This window comes from Anarrhichthys ocellatus, unplaced genomic scaffold (assembly GCF_004355925.1).
Source record: "Anarrhichthys ocellatus isolate YVR2014 unplaced genomic scaffold, GSC_Weel_1.0 scaffold5, whole genome shotgun sequence".
In the NCBI taxonomy this organism is placed as follows: Eukaryota; Metazoa; Chordata; class Actinopteri; order Perciformes; family Anarhichadidae; genus Anarrhichthys; species Anarrhichthys ocellatus.
Window position 1 is genome coordinate 642,967 of NW_022280035.1, and position 12,725 is coordinate 655,691.

Below are 12,725 nucleotides of genomic sequence, written 5' to 3' on the forward strand. Positions count from 1 at the left end.
GGGGTGGGGGTATGTGTGAGTACTTTGTATCCGGGTAGAGAACTACAGTCGAGCGTGTCCATAGCCGAGTCCTCCAGCTTGTTTTCAGTCCAACATTTCCCCCCCGGTCTCAGAAGGTGTTCTTGATCTTGCTGGCCACTCCCACTAATATCTCTCCCGTCTTCTTCTGCCAGTTCAGGACGTGTTTGGACTCGGCGCACCACAGCTCTCCGTGTCGGGGCTCCGCGTTCTCGCAGCGCTTCCTCACCTCTTCCTGCTGCTCCTGATGGGACGCAGGACGGGTGAGGTTACATCAAATCCACCAGGTGTGGTTCAAACAAACACCGTGCAAAGCGGCGTGATGTTTACGTTTAACACTTGTGTCTAGAAGCATCAATGTATGAGTAAATCTGCTGACTTTTCACTTTTCAAAAACTAAAGAAAACTTTTTTTTGGATGTACTCCTCTGCATAAATACTGTTGTCTTCAGTAAGAACTCTTAATAATGGTGTACCGGACACTTATTGATCCGCATTGGGGGGGGGGGGGGGGGGGGGAGTGTGAGTGTGAGAGACAGACAGAGAGAGAGAGAGAGAAAGAGACAGAGGGGGAGAGAAAGAGAGACAGACAGAGATATAATATATAATATCTATCCAGTGGGGTCATAGCTACGATGAGATTTACCGAAACTACATGAACTGAACTGCAGAAGTCATTCTCCGTCTAAAGTGAACCGCGTGAGCTTTGTGAGGACTTCTGTGAGAACGTGACCTTTGACACCGATGTGAATAAAGACCATCTTAAGATCCTTACCTCTGTGCCGTGCTGCTGCTCAAACTTGTAGAAGAGAGCCCAAGCGTCTCCGAGGTCCGGCTCAATCTTCACCGTCCTGAGGAACCACTCTCTGGCTTTGGTGATCTTACGCTCACTCCAGAACAACCTAACGTGTGTGTGTGTGTGTGCACAAGGTTATTAAAATGAATTCAAGTACCGTGTCGTTATTACTGAGTAAGAGAGCAGAGAACGGTAAAGAGATGCTGTCGTACTTGGCTACAGCGAGCAGGACGTGGGGATCGTGTTCACACTTCTTCAAAGCATCCACACTCTTGGTCTTCCTCTGAGGCCGGGCCTCCAGGAACACCGCCTCAGCCCACAGGATGCCTGGGAGAGAAGGACAGAGTCCGGAGGAACACAGAATTTGAGATTATGGACACACAGACGAAGTCATTGTAAAGAAAATAAGACGTTCTCTGGATTGTTTTGATCATGCAGCATGTTGATTCCTCTCTGCACGTGAGAGAGACGGGTAAATAACCGGCAGTCTGGTTTATGTAGAACGAGCATTTTCCAATCAGGTGGTTGTTGCAGGTATAATAAAATATAAAATAAAGTATATTGACGTGATAAAGAAGTCAGCATTAGCTTTGGCTATAAAAAAAATACAAGTGATCAGCTAAATTCAGATAAAAACAAGATGAATATGGAAGTACAGACCTTATGTTATCAAACTGGATGACTTTTACAGACTATTCACTGCCATTAAAGTAAAACAAGCAGCTTTGGTGCGTTTCTGAAAGAGGGTTCAGAACATATTGAACCTGAATTGGGGCACTCCTGCAGAGCTTTGGCCATCAGCGTGTTGGAGATGTTCTTCAGTCCAGCACGGAACTCCAGCCTCACCGACTCCAGCCTGGTGAATGAGATCATTTTAGAAACACAATTTTACATCGATTCCAATTTGGGTTTCTGTGCTGTATTCCAAAAAAATGGCAGACAGACAGACAGACACACTCGTGTGTTTCCTCACCATAGGTCGGCGCTCTGGGGGTTCTTGAGTCGGGCCTTCTCCAGGATCGCTCTGGCTCTGGTCAGCTGACCCACTCGCTCTTCCAGACGGGACAGCAGCAACCACAGGCCACTCGAGTGGGGACACTTTTTCAACTACGGCAACAAGCGATTCATTTAAAACTTTATCCAAACACGTGTGACTAAACAAGCGACAGAACAAAACCCTCACCCCTTGGTTGTAGGCCTCTCTGGCCTTGTCCATGTTCTCACACTGCTCCTCTATCTGGCCTCTCATCATCCAAAGTTTGGGGAAGTCCTCGTAGTGTTTCAGGGCCTCGGTGCACAGCTCCTGGGCAGCGTCGATGTTCCCCAACACCCACTCCAGCTTCACAGACTTCATGAATACCTGTAGAATTAAACACACACAAGCTTTTCAGGCAGGAACTATGTATAGACAGACCGGACCATGAACTCCCCTTTTTAAATCCCCCTAGGCTTGTCGTGTTCTCACATTTCTTTCAAAAGAATTCAAAATACTTATATTGTCGCTTGATTATGCAACGTAAATACCGTACCAGCTTTCACACGTGTAGATGACAGACCTTCCAAGGGCACAGCCTAAATGCTGCAGGATTCTTATCTGACGGAACGATCAGCACAGCAAATTTACTGTTAAACGCTGGCTTTAAAGCAGGAGAAGATTAAAACCCGATAGTCAAGGCACCTTCACAACGTGGGTCACAGGTCTACTCGTATCAACATTACATAATAAAGATAAAGTGTCTGCACTGGTACACAAGGTCACAGCAGGGCTGTAAAAGGACAGGCAGTTTAAATACTTAACCAGTCTTCTCATGTACAGATGAACCAGCAGAGAGAGTTAAGGAACTGTGTGTTTATTCGATCTGTATTACAATCCAATAAATACCAGACGATGACAGGATTTTGATTGATAACACACTGATACGTTAAAAACCTAAATGCGGAGACAAACTGTTTATCCAGCAGACGAGTGGATCTGTGCAGATTTCTCTCTCTCACACACACACACACTTATCCCTGTACCTCTACCTTTGTGAGGACACTCGTTGACATAATTGCCCCTTGGCCTAAAGGCCCTGACACACTCCTGTGGCTCTATTTTTTGCAGTACGTGCCGAACTGTTGGCACCAGTCGAGCCTCGGCGGAGGCTCTTCGGCCGATTGAGCATGCTGAATCGGCAACGGGCCCTTCGGTGAGTATAAACAAAGCTTTACTTCCTCTCACACAGGCGCAGAACAGATATGCTAGTTAGCCGTTGGCTTTGCGATGTGTTCAAGTGCAACTTTTTTGGCCAAGACACAGGCGACGCAACAGTGGGCCTTTGACCTCGCTAGTTCTCTGAAGTCACTTTGGTGCGTCTGGGAACTTAAACCGTGGCATTAAAACGAAATGCCGAACCGCAACCTTTACCCGAACAATAATGAATCCCAGCCTGAACCCACCAAGTCTTGAGCCTCAAACAGGCCTTTGAAGAAGTGAGGACATTCTGTTTGTTTCTGTCCTCACAATGAAGTACAAGACACACACTCACCCTGGCTGTCGGGGCACTGCTCCGGGCCTTGGCCAGCAGTCGACGGGCTCTTTCATACTCGTTATTCTCAGACTCTAGCTTGACAGCAGCGAGCCAGATCTCTTCACTGTTTGGGTTAGCCTACGGGGGAGAAACAAAAAGAAGGAGGAACCGAGACAGAGCAAGAGGGGAAACAGAGTTAGTCACAGGTCTGCGTGGATGCTACGTGAACAATCAAAAGTTTGCATCCTCATCATCACCTGGAAGGCCAGAGCGAGGATACTTCTGGCGGCAGGTACGTCCTCAGCCAGCCACTTGGACTTGGCCCCCATCAGCCACAGGACCTCTGCTTTGGGACAGTGAGCCACGGCCCTCTGGAGCAGGGCCTCCAAAGACTCCCTGAGAGATGAGACATGGGAGAGTAATGGAGGGGAGGAGCACATGAGCGGTAAAGAAGAGAAAAACACAATGTTAGAAACTAAAGACACAAATTCAGCTTTCGACTACGACACTTTAGAAAGCATATGTGGTCACCTGGTGCCGTTATTTTTCTCAAAGTAGGCGGCTCTGAGCCAGACACTCTTTTTACTGGGGAACACCTGCAGAGCATGGGCGTAGATGGCTCTGGCACACTCCAGCGCTCCGTGGGACACGCACTGAAACACAACACACAAGCATCTCAGTTCAGTTAAACCCCGACCGCAGAAACTTTTTAATAGTTTTGAGGGACTTTTTTCAGCTCCTTTATCAGAGTAAGTAACCCTCAGCACAAGAGGAACCACGAGGGATGTAAGAGTACGTTGATTGGTCGAACACATGAGCTAATGCAGCGCCGGTAACCGCCATTTCTAAAAACCCACGTGAACAGATAAAACACAAAAAAATGAAAATAAAACATGGACAAATGCGCCGACAGTAAAGTCCAGAAGTTAACTCGTTAGTGAGCAAACACCCACTGAGACAAAGAACGAGCGAGAGGAGCTGCTCAGCGAGTTAACCCAGTAGCACAAATGCTAACCCAGAAGCACAAAAGCATGTGCTTGTGTTTATACAATTGTTTCTACGGCAGAGTTGCTTATTTATTCTTATATTACTTTTAAAAATAAGCTAAGAGAGCGTGTAGGGAATCCGGTGCTTGCTAATTTCGCAGTCAGAGAGGCGCTGGCCAATTTGCGCCACTTCAGCGTTCCTATTAGCGGTGTGAATGCAAACAGAAAACAAGCCCTTGAACCTGTGTAGTTTCCTCAGAGAACTACACAGAAGTGTTTGGTCTGAAAACACCTAAAGTGAGAATGTGAAAGACCCTTCTAGGAGTCAGGGTCTGTGTAAAAACAACATAAACAGACATCAGCACTCACACTATCTGAATCCTCCATCCATGTGTGTTTGCGATCCTCCTCCTCGATGCCGATCCCTATGACGGCCCTGATCACGGCCTGGCAGGTAGCCACGCTGCCCGCTTTGTCACACTCCTCTGCATCCTGCAACACGAGAAGAAAAAGGAATGCAAGAGAGTTAAGGTAATGAACTACTGACCCCAGTACTGTGGGGATAAATACTACATGTACACAACCACTGAGACCAGAAACCTCTAGAAGAACCTGTGTCGTTTTCCACATAGATGACTTAGTTTATAGATAATCAGTCTTCTCTGCACACGTGATTCTTGTGGGCAGTACAGAGGAATAGCTCAGGGTCCCACACACAAAAGGAATCATTTTAGAGTGCATCTGTTGTTGGTGTTGTGGCGAGTGTACGCCTTGATAAACCTACTACAGTAACCGCGTACCACCAGGAAGAGAAAGGGTTTGCAGCAAAGGCCTGCGATTGCAAAACAACTGTGATCGGCACAAAAACGAAATGTCAGTCACGGTGCAGGCTCGGATTCTGTTGCAGCCAGATGAAATAGCTGACAGCAGCTTTTGCCAAAATGTGCTGGCTTGCTATCAAAGCTGACAAACACATGACGCATTCTGTACTCCGTCAACACAGAGGATTAAAAGGAAAAAACATTCCTTTATTAACGGTACGGATTTATTCAGATCAGAGTGCTGAAGAAGAACCAATTTTTCATCAGCTGATCTTGATTGAAACTACAGGATTCACCCCAACTTCTATGAACATTACTGATGTTAGTTAAAGCACAAAACATCATTAACTTAAAAATACTTCTTCAGCATTAGCATTGTTGTTTAAAGCGACAATTTGGATCTGGAGCTATACATGTAACGGTTCTACATACGACATTCAGAGCATTAATGAACAGCAAAATAGGAATTTGCTATTTAAAGATATTGATTTGAGGAGTGTCTATGATTTGCATGTTCCGCATTTTATCTTAAGTGTGTCATGTGGTGTGTGACTCAGACTGGTTGGGTCCCGTCTCGGTCTCGATACACCCACACTTCAGGTGGTCTTGACTGCAGCACTGGCAGCAGAAACCCGTGAAACAAACCTGTATCCACTGCTCTCTGTTGATCTCCACGCCGTTGGCGCGTAGAGAGGTGATGGCTCTGTCGATGATCTTGTCCACCATCTGAGTGTTGAGGTTGGCCTCCTCCAACTTGGCGGCCGTGATCCAGATGTGGCGATCGGTGGGGATGTTCTCTCGAGCTTTGTTCAGGACACGCCGGGCGTTCTCGTACGTCTCTAACCGGGCCAGAGCCAGCCACAGCTGGAGAGGACGGACAGAAATAATTAGATGAAGACGTAGGTGTCGGTGGCTGTAATTTGTGGTAAATAGAGTGACAGCTGAGCGTACCTCCACACTCGTAGGGCAACACTCCACAGCTCTGCTCAGCATGATCCTGGCGTCCTCTGGCTCCTCCAGCTCCACCGCCGTCTTCCACAGCCGAACGGACTTGGACACGTTCTCCAGGGCTAAACAGGTCACAATCAACAGCTGTCATTTCACTGTCACTTACATGGTGGTTCCCTAAATATATGAGGAGCGAATTTGTGCGTTAACGTACTTGACCATTTTTACTGCCATTTCCACATCACCTTATATCATCTTGAATAGGTAGAGCGGACATTTTAAAGAGATATACGTTTGATAAATCACAACTTAAAAAAGGAAATGGAGGCACTTTAGATTTCAGTGAACACACAAGCAATTAAAAACAAACAGCAAACAGCTTTTCCTGCAACAGTAGCAGAGTTCAAAAGCATCTGAGTGGGAAGGCAGAGTGTTATGAAACGGAGAAAAGTAGAGCAGAGGCAACTGAACATGTAGAGGCGGAGAGAGCCCTCCCACAGGGGAAGCTCCACATCCATCTCTGTCAGTCAGGTATGCTGCTGGGAAATATTGCTGTGTGTGTGTGTGTGCGTGTGCGTGTCGGGGCATTGACACCATGCTTCAGATAGGGTGCCTGGCCTTTGATGAGAAGCCAGAACCGCAGCTGCCGAATGCAACACTTATTAAATGTTTAACGCAACCATAAGTGGTGCTTTTATGAGACAACGGACAGATGGTGAGTGGTTTTGAATTTTTGCCGAGCAGGAATTAGTGTCTTCCTTTTGGCAGGGAAATTGTTACGTATTCATTCACTGAGAAGGCAAAACAACACTCTCCTCATAGCAACATAACATCAACATATCGAGTCAAAACATCAACATGCAACCTTATATATACATATATATATATTTATTTATTATCTGGAAGCCTCACCCTTCCTGAGGACTCGTTTCTTGGCCCTGATGTCCGTCTCCAGCTCTGCAGCTCTGATGTAGATGCGAACGGACTGCGGCAGGTGGCGGACGGCCTGGGCTACCACAGCTTTGGCCGTGTCGCCGGGCTGAAGTCTGGCTGCCTCCAGCCACACATCCTCACTCTGGTAGAAAAAGAGAATAAGAGAAACTCTTACTTCAACAGGAGGGAAAGGACCTATTTCACCACTGAAACTGGACCGTAGCGGTGCAGCGGTTCAACAAGCACACGGTTCAGTATGTTTTTACACATTAGGGAGAAGAAACCTACCTGCCTGCAAACCTACCCATCTACCTACCTCCCTGGCTTTCTATCTACCTGCCATACTAAAAGATTAAATATCCTCGTCCACCATCCTTTACCTTCGGACACATCTCGGTGCCTTTCATGATCAGGTTCCTGGCCACCTGCAGTTTTCCGGTCACCTCCTCCAGCCTGGCGGAGGCGATCCAGGCCGGAGGGTGATGAGGGTTGGTCTCCCTCACCGACTTCAGCAGCAGACGAGCCTTCTTGATGTCACTGGGGCGAGCGGAACCAAAGGATAGACCATCAGACACACATCGTATTAACACAAACACACCCTATGAAGCAGCGAAGTCACCAGTGTGTCTCTACCTGATGTCTCCACCATGTGTGGGGATCATGGAGTTGAGATCTGTCAGGTAACCTTTAGGATCCACCACCGTCTGTCCGCTCACGGAGTCGGACACCTGAAGATCGATAGAAGGCCGACACAGACGAGAGAAAACTATAAATCCTGTGTATCTACATGGAGAGCATGACCGATGGAACGAGGGTGATGGCTGATCGTTGGTTACCTGGCTGAGCCTCATGTCCATCAGCGTGTTCCTGGCCTGACCGATTTTCCTCATGTCCAGCTCTCCCGTGCCCGGTGTCATGCTTCCTGGGTACGGTGTGCTCAGACCTCCCAGCTAGTGGAGAGAAGACACAGTGGTGATGAAGCGGAGCATTATACGCTCTGTGAGAATAATGTTACGGCAAAAAAAGGCTTATGAAACACAGGCCCGGATCATATGACACCTTTCTCAGCAACCTAAATGATACCTGTGAAAATTATGAGTGGGAACCAGACTCTCATGTGCTGCAGGGCCGAACTATACTGTGCACTGAATTCATGGTGATAATGTAAAATATAAGAAGATATGATGGTTCTACTCTCATCGATTAGGTACTTTAAGGGTACTCTGATTGATTGATATTGATCAGAAACATTGGTAGGATATTTTCCATATGGTGCAACATAACTATACAGAGAGATTACATGCCTGCATGAAGAAATAGGAGCATTAACACCACAGTTGAAGTGATTTCCTTGTTTCCAGTGAGATTTCCTGACTCCTGCTGGTGCACGATGGTACTACAGCATGTGTTTCCAACGACGAGTTCTGTGTGGATGTCTACAGTACGTTCACGTGTGTTTGTATGTGTACTGACCCCTTGCAGAGGGTCAACACTGGTGTGGTTCTCTCCGGTCTTCAGGTGTTTGGAGAAGAAGCTATCGGGGACAGGTGTGAGCTTCTCATAGCGAGGATTTCTCTGGCGCTTATTCCTGGCGTCTCCCACCTCAGGGATGCTCAGCCACTCCTCCTCTGACACCTCGGCCAACTTTCTCTGTGAAGCGATGGAAAAGAGGGAATGAAGACGGATGAAAGAATCAGCTTTATTGGCCAAGTTTGCCTTTTTTGCATCTGTCTCAAAGTGCTTACAAGAAACAGCTGTTATGGAAAACAAAGCGGGACAGATTAAAGTAAAGATAAGACAGAACTGTTCTCTAAACAAGTAGTGAGAGATGTGAATCGACTTGGAATGTCAGAAACGTTGTTGAAACTTCTCTCTGATCACAGGATCATTTTAAGTGCTACAATGCGTGTAACAGTTGATCCGTAGAATTCTAAAATAAAAACATTTCACGTGTGTCAGTTCACAGGTTTGTGATAATATAAAGCAGTTACAAGTCCAGCTACGTAAGTTTATATTTGTGCATTTGGGAAGATGGTTGTAGGCACAACAGTGACAAAATCTTATATGTTCGTAAAATGTTAAGAGACAGGCGTAAGACGAGGACAGTAGACGAAAATATAATGTGAGCAAAGGGTGAAAAGAAAGCGAACAGCATTTCAAATCATTTGTTATTGTACCTTTAGATCTGAAAACTGTTGTTGGATTTTGGGTCGCTCCATACGGTATTTCTCGATTTCATCCTTTTCTCTCAGCTCCCTGAAAATAAACAGCACAGCATTCAAAACAACGCTCACATGTAGCATCAAGTGAGCAGGATGTCACACACACTGTGGAAAACAAAGGATTCGCTTGTTCACCAAAGACTGGGTGGGAAATAGACTAGTTTAGTAGTGACCTTCTTTCTTTGCGTCTTTCATCCATCCTCTTGTCCAGTGCTGCGTATATAGCATCTGCTTCTTCATCATCTTTCTCATAAGGCCCACTGGAGAACAAGCTACCCGCATATCCATTAAACTATAAGACAAAAAAAGAAGCAAAATTATGGAACTGGAATGAAGAATTGATGAGATATTGTCTGGTCAACTTTAACTCTTGAGTGGACGGATTAAGTCCTTGCAAACAGCCCGACAGCAAATGTTATCATCAAATTAAAGGCAGAGACAGTCCAATCATAAGCACCTCGTCATAATTTGTGTCGTTCAGATCTTCTTCTTCGTCCTCGTTCTTTTTCATTTGGTCCCCAACCGTCCTCTTCCCTGGCGCTGCATGTCGGTCGTCCACTGGATCGTTGGCATCACGAGCAGGACCGATATCAGATCGGGTAGTAAAACCAGTTGCACTAAAGAGGAGCAATTAATTTTAATTTCACTCAAATAAACCTGGGTAAACTTGTGATGGGTGTTCATTCACTGGGATTTTCATCTAAATACACAACCAGCTGATGAAGGCGTTTTAATAATTTACTAACGGTAGATCATGCTGCCTTGTCACTTGTCGAGTTGGCCAGCAAGACACTACTAACGTTAGTTATGTGACCAACACAGGTTTTCACTTTCCACAACAAATGTGTGGTCAAAAATAAATATAAGTTAATAATTTAAGAGTAACTGCCACTGTTTAATTTAGTTTATTTTGACACTACGAGGAGGATAACGAATCAATGCCTCTCTTGATAATACCATATTTATTATATTTATTATATTTATTTATATAGCACATTTCATACAGACTAAGTAGCTCAAAGTGCTGCACATTTAACTAAATAAAATCAGAAAATCTTCATTTTACAGATAAAATAAATAAGTGTATTTTGCACTTACATTTTAACTGTAATGAATTAGTTTTAACAGATGAAGAACGGAAAAATGTTTACATTTGAAATGGTTTTGTTTAAATAAATAAATAACAACAGTTCATCTAACTGACATCACCTAGCTCACTGGCTAGCTGAAGAGCTACTGAGAGTTAGCATGCTAGCTAGGCATGTTAGCGTACCCTCTTACTGGCTTGCTAAAGAGCTACTGAGAGTTAGCATGCTAGGCTAGGCTTGTTAGCTGAACAAACTTCAATCTAACAGACATCACCTATCTTACTGGCTAAATGAATAGATATTGAGAGTTAGCATCCTAGGCTAGGCTTGTTAGCTGAACAAACTTCAATCTAACAGACATCACCTATCTTACTGGCCAGCTGAAGAGCTACTGAGAGTTCGCATGCTAAGCTAGTCATGTTAGCTTACCCTCTACCCAGACCAGGCACGTAGCCCAGCGGAGCGGGCATCCCCAGAAACGGCTTCTTCTTCTTCCCCATGAGCGGAGAAGCAATGGGTAGTGCCGGGAGGCCGCCGCCGACCCCCGCGGCCCCGGGGCCTCCCGCAGACAACTTGGAGACAATTTTAGGTCCTTGTTTTATTGTTGCCATCGTTTCGTTTTTCCGACGACGACGAGGAGGCTAACTGCCGGATAAACAACAGTCGCACTTCCGTCAGTTGCGAGCAACCAGCGACCCCTTGTGCGCGTGTCTACGTGTCGGTTGGTGTTTGTCACAGCGCCCCCTACAGCACAGGTGGATTTATTTGCACTTATCTCATAAAATAAGATAAATTAAAATAAAATAATCCTTTATTAGTCCCGCAGTGGGGAAATTTACAGGATTATAGCAGCATGGTGGATAGTGCAAACAAGCTACATAGTAAAAACAAGATCAATACAAGTATTATAAATAAGTAAATAAGTAATAATAAAACAGTAAAGAATATTCAATATTAAATAAGTAAAAGAGTAAAACACCCACAATAACTCAAATATTATATATACAGATAGAATGCTTGTTGTGGTGCAATATTATATATACAGACAGTTGCAATGTTATATATACAGACAGAATAATTGTATTGCACAATGTATATATACACAGTGTATACAGTGTATATATACACTCATGATATTCATTTAGATCTAAATTGTTGACGTGAATCGTGAAATGTGCTTATTTCCCCACGCCTCACAATGTAACTGTTTTATTGTTTGACTTTCATAGGAAATTTAATATCAGTTTTCCAGGGAAGCCACATGAGGGCGTCACATCCTGAGAAATAACAGGCCTATTAAACTACTGCTATCAAGCACATTAGAAGTAGACCTGTAAGCTTCATAGATTAGTATTCCTAATGAGCCTTTTTACAGTGAGTGTTGCCTGAACTAACATCATGATGTATTTGTACAAGTTTCTCCCAGAAAGTTTAACTTAATTAATTTGGGTGGGCATAATTTTAGAACGTCTTTCTCCTACATTTGGGCTACTTTATTGTAATATTCTCACAATCTTCTTAAGAGCATTCATGCAAATTTCAAAGGCATATACAATAGGCCTGTTAATTATTATTTTTTTAAATAGTAATCAGTGTAATACTCTCTTTGTGCACTATTTAATTTCCTCCCTTGACAGAGTGTCATGAATGGATCTGTGACCCCAATCATGGCACATATGACACCGCTGGCATTTGTTTGAATAAACAACCAGGCCCCTGAAGGTTGCATGTTGCTCAATTCAAATGAACCTTCCCATTCTTCTTAATGTCAGGGCTCTCACAGGGCTCCTGCATTCAAAAAGGGATCAGTATTCTACAGCCACAGCAGGTTTTATTGGGCCCTAACTGAAGCAGACTCTGGTGCTCAGTAAGAGTAGTGAATAAAATAGTAATAGAATTCAGGTCTTAAAGAGGATATTTAGAGTGGATTCAGCCATTCATGAAGGGATTTTAGAGTAAATCTTGACATGTGTATGTGTTACAACTCTTGCATTGTGAGTGAAAAGCATCCATGTTGGAGGGTCTATATTCAAACATTGGACTGCAGTAAAGGTAATCACATTCTAACGCCACACTTCTGGGTTTCATCCCTTGAGACGAAGTGAGGCCATACATCAATTAGTCAGAATCACGTTTTAACTTCACCCATCCGCTGACTGATCCTCGGCCCAGGCCTTTACATCATTTCTTCACTTACATTGCCTGGAGGGCAGACGTTATTTCTCCCCTGGGAGAAGAACGTGATGATGGAAATGGACTGTCAGATACATTCGAGGACATATAGCTCCCACAGCTGAAGACCAGTTTAAACATGAAGCTCAACCCAAGCATTCATTACATCTCTAACGCGCAGCCTCTTTTACACTCCTGTGATTATTTTCATTTCATCTGAATTATCTTTACG

The 12,725-nt window shown here is 44.6% G+C and overlaps 1 protein-coding gene across 1 annotated transcript; it reads right to left on the reverse strand.

Moving 5' to 3' along the window:
• Positions 1 to 6: 6 nt before the first annotated feature.
• Positions 7 to 10,977, reverse strand: prpf6 (PRP6 pre-mRNA processing factor 6 homolog (S. cerevisiae)). The gene is made up of 21 exons (XM_031845684.1): positions 10,751 to 10,977; positions 9,691 to 9,850; positions 9,407 to 9,525; positions 9,189 to 9,267; positions 8,485 to 8,661; positions 7,848 to 7,961; positions 7,645 to 7,739; positions 7,392 to 7,548; positions 6,991 to 7,153; positions 6,082 to 6,200; positions 5,776 to 5,994; positions 4,679 to 4,801; positions 3,855 to 3,976; positions 3,581 to 3,719; positions 3,342 to 3,461; positions 1,997 to 2,173; positions 1,787 to 1,920; positions 1,578 to 1,669; positions 1,026 to 1,140; positions 793 to 919; positions 7 to 262 (listed from the first exon to the last, which is right to left on the reverse strand). The coding sequence occupies exons 1-21, from the start codon at positions 10,930 to 10,932 to the stop codon at positions 110 to 112; spliced, it is 2,886 nt and encodes a 961-aa protein (XP_031701544.1). The 5' UTR covers positions 10,933 to 10,977; the 3' UTR covers positions 7 to 109.
• Between the last annotated feature and the right edge of the window lie 1,748 nt (positions 10,978 to 12,725).

Coding starts and splice junctions, on each gene's coding strand:
- prpf6 (XM_031845684.1), bottom strand. CDS start 10,932: ATGGCAACAATAAAACAAGGACCTAAAATTGTCTCCAAGTTGTCTGCG. Junction 2,174..3,341: donor GCAGTGCCCCGACAGCCAGG/GTGAGTGTGTGT, acceptor TTAATTCTACAG/GTATTCATGAAGTCTGTGAA. Junction 263..792: donor AGCAGCAGCACGGCACAGAG/GTAAGGATCTTA, acceptor GCGTCCCATCAG/GAGCAGCAGGAAGAGGTGAG.